This window comes from Schistocerca serialis, chromosome 3, assembly GCF_023864345.2.
Source record: "Schistocerca serialis cubense isolate TAMUIC-IGC-003099 chromosome 3, iqSchSeri2.2, whole genome shotgun sequence".
Lineage (NCBI taxonomy): Eukaryota > Metazoa > Arthropoda > Insecta > Orthoptera > Acrididae > Schistocerca > Schistocerca serialis.
The window spans coordinates 478294568-478310386 of record NC_064640.1 but is presented as its reverse complement, the minus strand read 5'-3'; the positions used below and the strand labels follow the sequence as shown (position 1 = coordinate 478310386).

Here is a 15819-nt window from a genome sequence, read left to right as displayed (position 1 = left end):
TTCATCTGGTCACAGATCATAGGCTGTTGTCCATATCTGATCCAAAGTCAAAGATGCCCGAGGAGACACCTCAGTGGTCACAATGTAGAGCTCTTTCCTTATCACATTACCAATATTCTGTTCATTATCACAAATCAGCCCAAAATGTGAATACAAATGTGCTGTCACATTTCCCTACAGGTTTCAATGAGGAATTTGATAAGCAAGAGACTTTTCTTTCACACTGATTCACAGTTGGAACAGTCAATGGAAGTTTTTCCGTCATTCCCAGAGATGCCACAGCAGACAGATGTAATGATCCACTCTTGAGATGGGTTTGTCATTTCATACAAACTGGCTAGTCACACAGGCCTTTCCTTCAGCAAAGTTCTTGGAACCACATTGTTTCTTTTCATGACACCATGCTCTATTATCCTATTACTGAATTAAATGGATGATCAGTGTTGAGCAGTAATTCCAGAGGTTCTGTTCACCTGTACGTTGTGACTCCTGCATCAGTCCCTCTGGGTCATTTCCACAATGAAGTATCTGACCCGGCAGCACATGTAGTGGTCACATGTCAAAGAGTATATTGCATGTGTGACTCAACAGTGCCAGGCTTGTCAGATGCAGCATCCTGCACTGCCCCAAGCCTATTAACTGTGGCCTGTGCCTGCCCATATATGGGATTGGGTGAAAGTGGACTTTTCAGGTCCATTTCCTGGGGTTATGTGATTAATTTCAATAGTCACATGTTCCCATTTATCATATATCATCAAAACGTAACAGACCATGATTGTCAACCCCTTTAAGGATCTGGATACTGATTTTTATCTTATTAAGGAACCCCACTAACTCTGGTCACTGATTATGGCCTGCAGTTCCCTTCTTCTGGTTTTCAATGGTTGTGCAATCAGAATAGAATCAAGTATATTATTGCACCTCCATTTTCCCCTGTCTCAAATGATGTGGCTGAACTTTTTGTGTAAAAGTTTCAAACACAGATGGAAAAATCATTAAGATCCAAGCCTACAGATTCCACATTGTTGTGCTTTTTGTCCTCTTACCAGGCAACACTCATTCATGATCTGATAGTGATTGACCCCTTGTACCTGTGCCCTCATTGTTCCCTGGTAGACCTGTTACAGCCTCTACCAGTGCAAGAAGAAGAAGCAACCATCCCTGTCTGGGCACACATTACTGGACCTATGCCTGGCTGTATGTGTGGCTCCATCACCACCCAATGAGGCCACCAGGTGGTCCTAGTGGCCACACTGCAGGGCATCCTTCATCAACACTGGAACCAGATTCATTTATGCAATCTAGGACAAGCTCTGCCTCCAGATTGGCTGCTACAGTTGGCCATTCAGCTTTGCCCATCTCAAGGACCAGCAACAGCCAATGAGGGGCCCAATTCCAGGGTGACAGCCCAGGTGGTTGGCCCCTGGTTTTCCCTTTTCCCCTGTTGTTACCCACAACCCTTACGGATCTGGACTTGGATGACATGCAGGAAATCCTCTGTCTGTGTCAAGTCTGATATCAAACCCACAGCTTCCTCCAGAATCAGCAGCAAGCAGTGAATCAGAACCACTATTGCCTAGTGCTTCTCAGATGTTGGACCCCTTGTGGTGATGTGTCCACATACACCACCACAATGACTGCAATGTTTGTATTCAGCACCAAATGTGACAAGGCAATACAAGAGTGCCTGCTTCATTCAATGGCAGCACTACCACCAGATGAGTGACCCCGGTGGCATGTTACCAGCACAGCCTCATTCTCTTGTGCACCAGCCATGCCAGGTTAAGGTCTGACTGACATGCTTGGACAGACATGATTGTAGGATGAGCATTGCATGTGATAAGATTCAACTTGTACTTATATTCTGCAGTTAATGTGCTCTCTTACTTGTGTAATGCCAGTCCTCAGCTCACCGCCATTGTAAATACTTGAGTGTTGCTCTCGTTGTTGTTGTCAATAAAGAACCATACATACTGCAGTCTTTGGTCATGATGTTGTTTCATTTTCCAAGCATGTTCTATGATTACAATGGATTCAGCATTGGCTCAGTTATTACAACAACAGCAGTAGCAGCTTTTTAGCAGAAATGGCAGTTTGAACAACAACAGCAACAGCAGTTAAATTTATTTTGTCCGTTGGTTACAGATTCACACAATGCTGCAGACCCTCCACAAGTCCTCCTTTGCATGCATGTGTGCTCTCCCAGTTTTTCCACCATTCCAGGAAGGGAAGGAAGTTTGGGACTCATATGTGTGCCATTTGCAGCAACACTTTGTACTGTTTCAGGTGGAAGACCTGTCTTTGCGAAAGTCTTTTCTTCTTGTCTTGCGTTGAGCCTGAAACATTTCATTTATTTCAAAAACTTTCTGAATTAAAGGACCCAGCAGCAACATTGCCTTTTCTGAAATTTGCGAGTTGCTCAGTGCTTATTATCTTAAGCAAACCCTTGTTGCTTCCTGGGTGGAGTTTCACCAGCAACATATGAAACTGGGCCAGGTGTGAGTGGCCAATCTCTGTGGTATAAGCAGGAAATGCACATTTATTTGTGATAATTGTCAACATTCCTATACAGATACTCTAATACATAACATCACTGTCCATTCTGCTCTGCACAGGGAGGTACGGTGCACAGCTTAGCATTTAGAAGCACTGACAGAGAAGTGGTTTTGGCTGTCATTCAGCCGTTTGAGTTGTCTAGGGCTGTGATGGAAGTATTTGAGGATGTCACAGACGTAGAATTGCTGCTTTCACAGCAAACATGTCATTCACCACTGATACCACCACCACAACCACCACTACAATAATAATAATAATAATAATAATAATAATAATAATAATAATAATCATCATCATCATCATCAGGTTTACACCATCCACAGTTGGGTGGTGCACCCTTCTAATACACGTCCCCCTTGTGTCCTGATTGTTCCCGTGTGCATACCTATAGTTGCTACCCACATTGGCAGCCATGGTGCATGGCATATGATAATAAAAAAGGGCATGTGGCAGCTGTTTGCCATAGCTGCCCACACAACCAGTCCTTGGTCACGGACATGGAATTTATAGAAGTCCATAGTGCTATGCCCATACACAGCCAGGAGTTCAATGTTCCAGCAGTAGTGTCGATATTATGTTGCACAATCAGCTGCAGTCATTGCATTTCCAGGTCAATACTAAGGTCACCATGTCTCTCATGAATCTTGAAACTTACCATCACTCGAGTCACCGCACTCTTTCCTCAACACATCATTGTTTGGTCAATCACGGCAAGCAGCCCATACCTGTTCATGGCCAGTTAATGATTGATATTGTGTATCAACATGTTGAGACAGCTAGCATGGTTTTAGAGTCATCAGTGTGACGTCAGAAAACATTTTTGGTCTCAATGTACTCACAGTTTTTGGATTTCACATTCAGGATTCTGTGTGTCATGTTTCCTATTGCATTCGTTTCCAGGCATTGGATCTCTGCTGTTAGTTTGGGTCTCTGCTTTCACCAGGACTGGGTGCTACAAAGGACTGTGAGGCTCACAACACCCTTAAACCTACAACCATTCCCAAGTTTTGTCATGTTTGGCCTATCCCATTTGCTCTGTGACAGGCTATCAAGGATGAAATAGACAGCTTACAAGACCTGGGCCTCACTGAACCAGTTCCTTCTAGCCAGTGGGTAGTTATGCCTCTGGTGGTTACTCTTAAGATTATGAAGGCACTTCATTTCTGTGGAGATTTTAAATCTTTCATTAACACCTAGTTGATAGTCAATTGATACCCATCCCATGCACCAACAAAATTCTCACGAAGTTGGTTGGCAGCGAGTGTTTTCTGAAAATTGACTTAGCAGATGTGTATCTGCAGCTTTGTCTTGATTCTTCCTTTAAAAAAATTATGGTCAGTAACACTCCCTCAAGTTATATGAATATATGTGCCAGCCTTTCAGAATCATCAGTACCTCCACTATTTTTCAGAGATTTATCGAACAGTTAATGTGGGATGTGCTGTGCTGTGCAAACTGTCTTGATGACATCATTCTCGCTGACCCCTCATTGCAGAAACATCTCACTAACCTGCATATCCTATTCACAAAACTTCGAGAGGTGGACCTTATGTGTTATATGCAGAATTTGAAGTTTTTTCAGATGGAAATCAAATATCTGGGCCACCTTCTTTCCAAGGGCATTGTCAAACCTGTGGTACAGCATGTGGCAGCAATGGTCAACCTAACTCCACCATGGAACCTGAAGGAATTCCAGTCATTTCTGGGTCAAGCCAGTTATTATTTCAAATGTCTCCCTAAAAAAGTGGGTATCATTCATCCACTCAACAACTTGAGTACAAAAGTTGTATCCTTTGTTCGGTCAGCCGACTGACAGACTGTTCACCTGCATCAGGTCACTGCTATACCTTAGCACTTTTAGACAAGTGAACAGCTAGTCCTTGCCGCAGACATCTCTCCATAGTGGATTGGGGCTGTCTTGGCTCACAAAACTGCAGAAAGTTCCGAACAGCCTACCACGTATGCCTCCAAGACATTGACAGCCACACAGTGCAATTATTCTCAAATTGAAAAGGAGGTTTTGGCCATTGTGTATGCAGTCTAAAAGTTCCAAGTATTCTTCTAAGGCAACATAGCTCATCACCAATGAGTGCTTGTGGCACTTTTTGGCCCACATTAGCAGCTTCCTGACAGGACTGCACAATGACTCCAGCATAGGTCTATGTTCCTGAGAGTGTATCACTATGGGATTCCTACAGACTGATAGTGCAGCATGCAGATGTGGACACATTGTCATGCTTGGCCATTGGACCCAATCTGTTCTTCAACGAAGCTGAGGTTACAGCCCAGTCCAGCTGTTGGGATCCTTTGCTCTATCAGGTGCCTCAGTTTGTAAGGAGTGGTTTGCCTGAGCAATTCTGGTATTTATTCATAAGTAGTTGTGGAGGTTATTTGTGACTGTATGCAGTGCGCCAAATAGCAGGTGGCACCAACACAGAAGTATGTTCCCATGGCCCATGCCCAGTCAGCCCTAGGACAGTATCCACATTGACTTTGCATGACCCTCCACGTGATTGGTAGTAGCTGAAACACTGTTCAACTATCCGTGTTTCGCACGCACTCACTCCACCATTGCAAAAGTTACTGTGCTGGCTCTTACCCAGGTTTTCATGAACGAAGGGCTGCCACAGATGATTGTCCCTGATTGTGACAAACAGTTCACTGTGGCTTTGTTTCAGTCTTCCTACACCTGCAGTGGTATTACCCACCTTACTTCTGCTCCATTTCACCTGCAGTCAAATGGGGAGATGGAGCATATGGCGGACACATTTAAGACTCAGTTAAATAAATGCTTGCTTGTCAGGATTGTCAGCAGACTTGGCATTGCCTCTGTTTCTCAGCACCTACAGCACCAACCCACTGAATGGCCTCGGCCGAGTGGCAATCCTCCACAGATGTTAGCCATGGACGTGCTTTATCTGCCCTGTCTGTGCCAAGACCTAAGAGGCATTCATGTCAGATGCATTCATGTCCTTCATGTTATGCTCCAGAAGACCCTGTCCAGGTGCACACTATCAGTCTGTGGCCTGGATGGGTACTGACGATGGTGTGTACAATGTGTGGTCAGTGGATGTTCACAGTGGATGCCAGTGGAGTGCCCATCTCCCACTATCAGAACCAGCAGTGCCCTCAGTGGGGACCTGAACCACCTTGCCCGCAGCTGCAGCAGCCACCAGGAAGGAGCTGTTATGCAGCTGTCACCCCATCCCAGGGCTCTGGTGCCATGGGTGTGCATCTCACTGATGTGCTTTTGAAAAATGGTGATGTCAAGATGCATGCTTACTATCATATGGACCACTTCTGGCTGTATGCCCTGCCGGCCCAGAGACAGCTGACCATCCAGCCTCAAGCCGGTGCCAAGGAACCAATGCAGAAGAACACCATAAACCTTCAGCTGTTGCTGACCCAGGGCCATGGCCACCAGGTAACCAATGCAGCCCTCATGGTCTCCTCGGCCACGCTAACTTGTTGACGTCAGCCCCACGCAGTTGGTTCTCTGCCTTCTTTCACTGACACCTGCCATGCCAGCTTCCCAGAGGAGGACAGGAATGTGGTGACATGCCCACATATGCCGCAACCACGATTGCAACATTTGTATTCGACAGCACACATGAGAAGGCAATAAGGGGATGTCTCCTCCCAGCAGCATGCTACCAGTCTCTTGTGCATCAGCTGTGCCAGGTGAAGGTTCAGCTTACTGACTTGGAGGGTTATACAATTATAGGAGAAACATTGCATGTGATCAGACTCAAACTGGACTTGTATTCTGCAGTTAACTGTCACTTTTCCTTGTGTAATGCCAGTGCTCAGCACACTACTATTGTACATGTTTGGATGTTGCTGTTGTCAATAAAGAACTGAAGATATTACTCCCACAAATGATCCCTCTACCACCCACAGTCCAAAGCCAGACACCAGCCTTCACAGTAGGTCATGCCATGTCACCTAATCTTCCCACACACTGGCCAGAATGGTTCTGATTCTATGAACTGGTTCAACTGAGGAGGGATCTTGTACTTCTGATGGATATATCAATGGAACAGTCACGTAATTCTGCATACATCTAGAGAGATCGCTAGGCATGGCACAGGAGGATATACACTGATCAGGCAGAACATTATGACCACCTACATAATAGCCAGTATTTCCACCTTTAGCCTGGATAACAGCAGTAATGCATCATGGCATGAAAGCAGTAAGGCCTTGGTAGGTCGCTGGAGGGAGCAAGCACCAAAACTGCACACACAAGTCACCAATTTCCTGTAAATTCTGGGGAGGGGTGCGACGAGCTCTGATGGCATGTTCAGTCACATCCCAGACATGATCAATCAGGTTCAGATCTGTTGAGTAGGGATGCCAGCATATCGGTTGGAACTCACCACTATGTTCGTCAAACCACGCCATCACACTCCTGGCCTTGTGACATGGCACATTATCTAGTTGAAAAAGGCCACTGTCATCAGGAAACATGACTGTCATGAAGGGTCTATGTGGTCTGCAACCAGTGTATGATACTCCTAGGCCATCACGGTGCCTTTCACTAGCCCCACTGGACCCATGGATGCCCACTTCAATGATCCCCGAGCATAATGGTGCCACTGACAGCTTGTCTCTGACCTGCAGCACAGGTGTCAAGGAGCTGTTCCCCTGCAAGAAGACAGATTCACACGCTCCCATCAGCATAATGCAGAGGGTATCAGGGTTCACCAGACCATGCAACACTCTGGAACTGCATCATCAATGTCCAGTGCTGAAGGACACATGCCCATTTCAATTGTAGTTGCCAATTTCATGGTGTAAACATTGGCACATGCATGAGTCTTTAGCCCATTATTAGGAGTGTTCAGTGCACTGTGTGTTCAGACATACTTTTATTCTATCCAGAATTGATGTCTGATATTAGTTCCACCACAGTTCAACACCTGTCCTGTTTTACCAGTTTACCCACACTACGATTTCCAACAACTGTAGTGAGGGGTGGTTGTCCAACCCCATGACGTTTGGATGTGGTTTCGCCTTGGTTTTTCCATGTGTTGAAGAAACTTATCACAGCATGTCTCAGACACCCGACAAGTTGTGCAGGTTCCAAAATGCTCATGCCAAGCCTCCAGGCCATCACAATCTGCCCTCGGTCAGGCTTAGATAGATTGTACACCTTCCCCATTCCACATGCGAACAGCACACTCACTGATACTACATGCACCATGCGTGTGCCTAACTAGCAGTCATTCCTTACCATGTGATACTACTATCACTTGGATGGGCTTATATTGATCGTACGTCACTGGTCATAAAATTGTGGCTGATCAGTGTATCTTCCAGCACTAGGTCCCATGTCAAAACACCTGTGGAAGATTCAAGGGTTGCCACGTACCACCACAGTCTCACTTGTCATCCAGTTGATGTTTACAGAGAGCTCCAATGAATCTGTTGATGACAGCCCTGTGCTACATGGCTCTCTTGGACTGTGATTTGCACTTAGTTATTAAATACTTATAACATTTGACTAGCTCCTGGATTTGTCTGTCTGCCTAATTTGGGGCTGTACTTGATAACTATTCAACCAAACACAGTATTTTCAGTGAACAAACTGATGGCATGTGGATGTACTGTGGGCATGGTTCTTATCCAACTGCTTCCTAGTTGAAACTACAAACAGCGTCATTCAACACATACATGTGAGTTCAAATGGTTCAAATGGCTCTGAGCACTATGGGACTTAACATCTTAGGTCATCAGTCCCCTAGAACTTAGAACTACTTAAACCTAACTAACCTAAGGACATCACACACATCCATGCCCGAGGCAGGATTCGAACCTGCGAGCGTAGCAGTCACGCGGTTCCGGACTGAAGCGCCCAGAACTGCACGGCCACCGCGGCCGGCTCATGTGACTTATTCAACAAATATTCAACATATTATACTGATCATAATGTATCCATCTCCTGAAGTCTTTTGTTTTGTGTTTTTTCAGAAGTGTCAGTAACTATTAATTTCTGTGATTTAATGGTAAACAAGTTGTGCTTAATAAATTCTGTTGTTGAAGAAGCAGACTTACAACAGAAAGAGCCAGATAGAATAGCATGATTTCATGACATCACTGCCTACCATAAGGTGATATCTTCTATCTCTATGCTCTCAGTGTAGCACGTAGCCTACCATCTGTTTTGCAATGATGTTATCTAACCTGCAAGAGTTTGCATTTACTAATAATAACCACCACTAACTTAGTCCTTTTGGCATTTACTATACTCCAGTAATATTGGCAAGTGAGGAAAGAAAAGCTCCCAGACATGAACATTAGTGAAATCAAAGAAGTTACATCTGATTTACCCTTGCATCTTTAAACATCATGTTCATCTTTAAACAGAGAATATACAACAATAGGTTATCAATCATTGTTAACAGAATAATCAGGTTTCTCTCTATGAAATCAAATATATAGGACTAAAAAAAAAAACAAGGTTGTTACATTTAAATAAGTTCAATAATGGGCAGATGGTACACACTACTTTAAAAACTTACATGTTCATGACCAAAATTGATTAAAAAGTTCTAATTTGTGAATATTAGGCTCAAATATTTCTGCATAGCATAATTAATCTGTAGATGAGTGTGAATGCAAAGCTCCTAAATAAGAAATTTACCAAACACAAAGGAAAACTGCAAACTTTCCTTTTTTTTGAATGGGTATTGAGATCATAATTTAATCTGACCAATCTGTCAGTGCCGTGTTTCACCAATTCCTCTACATTGTTTTCACAGTCCAATAGCAGTGTGTACCAAGCAGCTGCAGACTAGAAAGGAATTAGTGGAAACCTCCATGTAAATAAATCACATAGCATCGATGGCACCTAATTGCAAAAGCTATCACCGTTCACTCACACTGGTGATTTTATTTCATGACTTGTTGATGTGCTTAAACTATAACTGTGCAGTGCTGGTGACTGAAATGGCTTCATTTGTTACTCTACTGTTGTTGATAATGAGCAAAATGAGAGGATGAAATATAGTACAGGTAAATGGCCTATTCCTTTCAAACACAGCCTTTATTAGTGTTATACACAGAAAATACCAAGTATCACAGTAAATGAAGAAATAAAAGTGTCAGTGGTAATTAGTACTAGCCGAAGTCAGCAGTGAATTATCTCTACATATATTATGAGAACTAAAGGTTGAGCTAGAGAAATACTGACAGTTTCTTGTGCACACCACACACATATGCACTGTGAATAGTCATCACACGAAATACTCTTTCGGAAACATGTTCTGGAAATTCATGATGGACATCTCTGTGTACAGGATGTTTCAAAAATGACCGGTATATTTGAAACGGCAATAAAAACTAAACGAGCAGCAATAGAAATACACCGTTTGTTGCAATATGCTTGGGACAACAGTACATTTTCAGGCAGACAAACTTTCGAAATTACAGTAGTTACAATTTTCAACAACAGATGGCGCTGCGGTCTGGGAAACTCTATAGTACGATATTTTCCACATATCCACCATGCGTAGCAATAATATGGCGTAGTCTCTGAATGAAATTACCCAAAACCTTTGACAACATGTCTGGTGGAATGGCTTCACATGCAGATGAGATGTACTGCTTCAGCTGTTCAATTGTTTCTGGATTCTGGCGGTACACCTGGTCTTTCAAGTGTCCCCACAGAAAGAAGTCACAGGGGTTCATGTCTGGCGAATAGGGAGGCCAATCCACACCGCCTCCTGTATGTTTCGGATAGCCCAAAGCAATCACACGATCATTGAAATATTCATTCAGGAAATTAAAGACGTCGGCCGTGCGATGTGGCCGGGCACCATCTTGCATAAACCACGAGGTGTTCGCAGTGTCGTCTAAGGCAGTTTGTACCGCCACAAATTCACGAAGAATGTCCAGATAGCGTGATGCAATAATCGTTTCTGATCTGAAAAATGGGCCAATGATTCCTTTGGAAGAAATGGCGGCCCAGACCAGTACTTTTTGAGGATGCAGGGACGATGGGACTGCAACATGGGGCTTTTCGGTTCCCCATATGCACCAGTTCTGTTTATTGTCGAAGCCGTCCAGGTAAAAATAAGCTTCATCAGTAAACCAAATGCTGCCCACATGCATATCGCCGTCATCAATCCTGTGCACTATATCGTTAGCGAATGTCTCTCGTGCAGGAATGGTAGCGGCGCTGAGCGGTTGCCGCGTTTGAATTTTGTATGGATAGAGGTGTAAACTCTGGTGCATGAGACGATAAGTGGACGTTGGCGTCATTTGGACTGCAGCTGCAACACGGCGAACGGAAACCCGAGGCCGCTGTTGGATCACCTGCTGCACTAGCTGCGCGTTGCCCTCTGTGGTTGCCGTACGCGGTCGCCCTACCTTTCCAGCACGTTCATCCGTCACGTTCCCAGTCCGTTGAAATTTTTCAAACAGATCCTTTATTGTATCGCTTTTCGGTCCTTTGGTTACATTAAACCTTTGTTGAAAACTTCGTCTTGTTGCAACAACACTGTGTTCTAGGTGGTGGAATTCCAACACCAGAAAAATCCTCTGTTCTAAGGAATAAACCACGTTGTCAACAGCACATGCTTACAGCAGAAAGACGACATACAGAATGGCGCACCCACAGACTGCGTTGTCTTCTGTATCTTTCACATCACTTGCAGCGCCATCTGTTGTTGAAAATTGTAACTACTGTAATTTCGAAAGTTTGTCCGCCTGAAAACGTACTGATGTCCCAAGCATATTGCAACAAACGGTGTATTTCTATCGCTGCTCGTTTAGTTTTTATTGCCGTTTCAAATATACCGGTCATTTTTGAAACACCCTGTATCTTCCCTCTTGTATATTTCACTCTGTTTTCAAATCTAATACTGCATATCATTGTCAGAATATGAGGTCAAAACAGGTATTACATAGTAACCAGACAAACTTAGCTGTTGCACAGAAAGGAGTGCATTATTCAGGCTTAAAAGTTTTCAATGCTCTACCTACATGCATCAAAAGTTTCTCTCTTGAAAAACTAAAGTTAAAGGGAAAATTGAAAATTTAGCTGTTGTAAAATTCATTCTATTCAGTTAGCAATTTTTTTAGCTTAATAGAGTGTACATGGTTGTAGATTTATTATGTAACTGGATGTCCCATTAGAGCAAGCATAAATATGAATTACTTCCAGTGTAAAAGATATACTGGTTTTTTAATATGACATTTTAAATATTAATGTCTTGTAGTGTACATGTAAATACACTTATAAGATAAAAAAGAAGAAGAAAGAGAAAAAAAAAAGGAAATCAACCATGAAGGACTTATCTAAATTGTACATAAATCAGTAGATGTGAAGTACATGTACAGACAAACAAAAAATTGCGATTTCAGAAAAATTAAATGATTTATTCACAAGAAAGAGCTTCATAAATTCAACAAGTCAATACAGTGTTGGTTCACCTCCAGGCTTTACACAAGCAGTTATTCAGCTTGACATTGATTGACAAAGTTGTTGGATATCATCCTTAGGGATACAGTGCTGAATCCTGCCCAAATGGCATATTACATTGTCAAAATCTCGAGCTGGTTGTAGAGCCCGGTCCATAATGCCCCAAATATTCTCAACTGGAGAGAGATGTGGTGACCTTTCTGGCCAAGGTAAGGTTTGGCAAGCATGAATAGAAGCAGTAGAAACTCTTCCAGTGTGTGGGTGGGTATTATCTTGTTGAAATGTAAGCCCAGGATGGCTTATGGTGAATGGCAACAAATATCACTGATGTACTGCTGTGTTGTAAGGGTGCTATGGATGACAACCAGACAGGTCATGCTATGAAAATAAATGGCGACCCAGACCATCACCTGTGGTTGTCAGGCCATAAGGGGGGTGGGCGACAGTCACATTTATATCCCACCACTGTTCGGGGCATCTCCAAATGCATCTTCACTGGTCATCAGGAATCAGTTCGAAGTGGGACTCATCACTGAAGACAATTATACTCCAGTCAATGAGATTCCAGGACAAAGACATGTCTGGAGGTGTCCTCGACAGCAGTAGGATACCAACCTGATTGTCACCTGCCATACTGCCTTACAACCAGGAGTGAAGATCTGGGGGCCATTCCTCTTCATGGCAGGATCCTTTGGTTGTCATCCATGGCAGCACAATCTTAAGTTAGTGATATTCTATGCCCTGTTTTGTTGCCCTTCATGGCAAGCCATCCTGGGCTTACATTGAAGCAAGATAATGTATGATCATACACGGTGAGAGTTTCTAAAGTTTATTTTCGTGCTCACCAAACCATACCTTGGCCAGCAAGGTCACCAGATCTCTCCCCAATTGAGGACATTTGGAAAATTATAGGCAGAGCCCTCCAAGCATCTCGGGATTTTAACAACTGGACATTCCAAGTGGGCAGAATTTGGCATGATATATCCTAGGAGGACATCCAACAACTCTATCAATAAACACCAAGTCAATTAACTGTTTGCATAAGAGACAGAGGTGGACCAGTACGTTACTGGCTTGCTCAATTTGTCAAGTTCTTTCTCTTGAATAATCCATCCATTTTTCTGAAGTTCTAATCATTTGTTTGTCTGTACATGTACATCGCATCTACTGACTTTTGTCTCATTCAGGTAATTCCTTCTTGGTGTCTCATTTTTTTTGTCTTAGAGTGTATTAATTGTGATGTTTTATTGTGTTATGCACCTTATTTATTCTTATGTATTATGATGTAACATTAGTTTTATTTAGGAACCACTGCTGTAAAGAATGAAGAAATTGAGTTGTGTCTCAAATTTCATAGAACACTTAAATGGTTGGGTGGCTGTGTAATATAGTAATGTTGATCCTTTGGAGAATATCTTGTTACAATGATAACCCATTTGAAACTTTCATGTAGTAGAAAATTTTACAGTACAGTTCAATAAATGTGGTAAAACTATGTAGGAAGTAATTTTACAACATTTCTGCGCATTTCTTGTGCATTTGCTGTGGGCTTTCAACAAGGAAAGTCAACTGCATTCATTCATTCATTCACAGAGCACTTCACAAGTCATCTTTAAACTTTTCAGAATATCTGTTCCTGAACAGTCAGCACGTACAAAAGCAGTAACTGAATTTTTCATCAACAAGAAGTATCAAATTCATAAATCATAAAGAAGTGTGGAAAGAGACTAGAAATAAGTGGCTCTGTAAATGTATATCAAAGTGAATTTAGTTACACAATGTTTACATTGTTAGGGATATTGCAGTGAGATATATTTGCATGAAGAACTACAATTTTATACACTTGCTTCTCTTGGTAGGACATCTACAACTGTTGCATAGGTCATTCATGATTGATAATATCCACATGCAGTTGTATTTAATTTTATTTTCTGTTAAAAGGAGGCAAAACTGGATTTCAGGAACATAGTTTTATCATCACAAGCATCCAAAAAAGTACAACTACATTTGATGACCATATACATTACCAAAGTCTAAGAATTTCCTGCTTGCACGCCATGTACCAGAGAATAACTATATTACCCATTTTATTTTACTCATATTAATATGTTGTACATATTATGGTATTCTCTTTACAATTTTACTATAAGTTCTATAGGTTTCCTTACAGTTCAACAATATTCATAGTCATCACATTTTGTTATAATTTTTCAGGTGCATCAGAGGATCTGACTGTTGTCCTGAAACCTGATTGTGCTCTCCTTTCATAGGAAAATAAAATTTAATACAACTGAGCACAAGTTTTATCAATCAAGTATCATTCTAGATGATCATTTATTACCTAAAATTTTTGTACTTATCTTATGGTTTGTTAATTCAGCCATGTCTAAAATGTGACTGAAGAGTTTTATTATACATTTAGATTGTAAATTAATGTAGTGACAATGCTGGTTAACTGTAAGTTGCTTTCTATGATACAGTTACTTTCTCACAATTAAGATCCAGGAGACAAAGAAAGAAATTTAGTAAGCAGTAGTGTTTGATAGTTCTTACCATCATCTGAGTCCTCATCTGCCTCTTCAAACATTTCCTCATCATGAAGTGGTATTCCTCCGATGTCTTCTTCCATGTTCTGATCTTGCTCTGAAAAATATAGTTATTTTCTTTTGAAATCATATCCAAGCCACCTAGAAACATTTGTGTGTGACTTGTGATGCACCTCATTTTTACAGATATGTTATGGCAAGGTTGATTAAAATAAAATCTCACTTTCAAGTTCTTCAGGCTTCATCTATTTATTTCAGGGTAAATTTATATGTATGCCAAAAGGATAGGCAAATGGGAAGTGGGTGTGGTGCATTTGTAGCAGTAACTTGAATAATATTTTAAGGATGCATTCAATGAAACATATTTGTAGGTAGAAGTACCATTTTTAGAAATACTAGCTAAGTATCTGGTGTTGCTTGGGTATGTGTTTATTCAATTCTATTAGTCCATCTCCTTCCCCCTCTCTCTGTCGATCTCCTCCTCCCACCTCTCTGTTCATCTCCTACCCCCTCTCTCTGTCCACACACTCCATTCCTCACTCTCTGTCCATCTACTCCTGCCCCTCTCACAGTCATTTGCTATTTCCTTCTCTAACTGTCAGTCTGTTCCTCCCCATGCAAATAGTAATGTTCTGCTCAAAGCTGAAAAGTCTACCAGTCTACAAAGGTAATCTTCTCATCAAACAAATAGGTTGTGTGGCTTACTTCACTCAACAACATTTTGGTGCAGTAAAATAATAATTTTCTAGATGGTTGTGCATCCTGTCAGGTGCTGTTGTCTGCACACATGTAAGTGATGTAGAGAAAACATGAAAAAGTAGGCTGCATGCCAGATGCAGATTTGAACTCAGCTCCTCCCAAATAAAACTCAGATGCCTACATCACTAAACCACTTGCTCAGACACTTGCTTAAGAATCAATGTATGAAGATGCTCTGTAACCAAACATATTACAGATAACCAAATATTTAATTAAAAGGTAGTAAGGATTCTAAGCAATTTCAGTTATAATTAGCTATGCAAGTTCAAGTAAAAGATATTTCTCATATTACTATCACTATAAATTTCCTAAATTGTGCAACTAATTTTAAAATACATGCAGTAAATGATGTAAACAGAGGATACACATATTTTAACACAAGGAGCCTGCTAAGACATAACATGAAAGGGGCAGACTGCAGTGGCTATGACCTGGGAATAAAATTGGATAACACACTTCCAATACAATCAGTAAGTTCGAAATGAAGCTGCTTTGAAGTGGCAGGGTAGGAGTTTCTCAACAAATCATAAA

General features: G+C 41.9%; 1 protein-coding gene across 1 annotated transcript in view; it reads right to left on the bottom strand.

Annotated features, from left to right (window-relative positions):
* LOC126471641 (protein PFC0760c-like) overlaps window positions 1-15819 on the bottom strand; it is a 308363-nt gene that overhangs the window by 43421 nt on the left and 249123 nt on the right. Inside the window, exon 12 of the mRNA XM_050099876.1 lies at window positions 14537-14626. Coding sequence (XP_049955833.1) covers window positions 14537-14626 — 90 coding nt within the window. The remainder of the gene's footprint in view (window positions 1-14536; window positions 14627-15819) is intronic.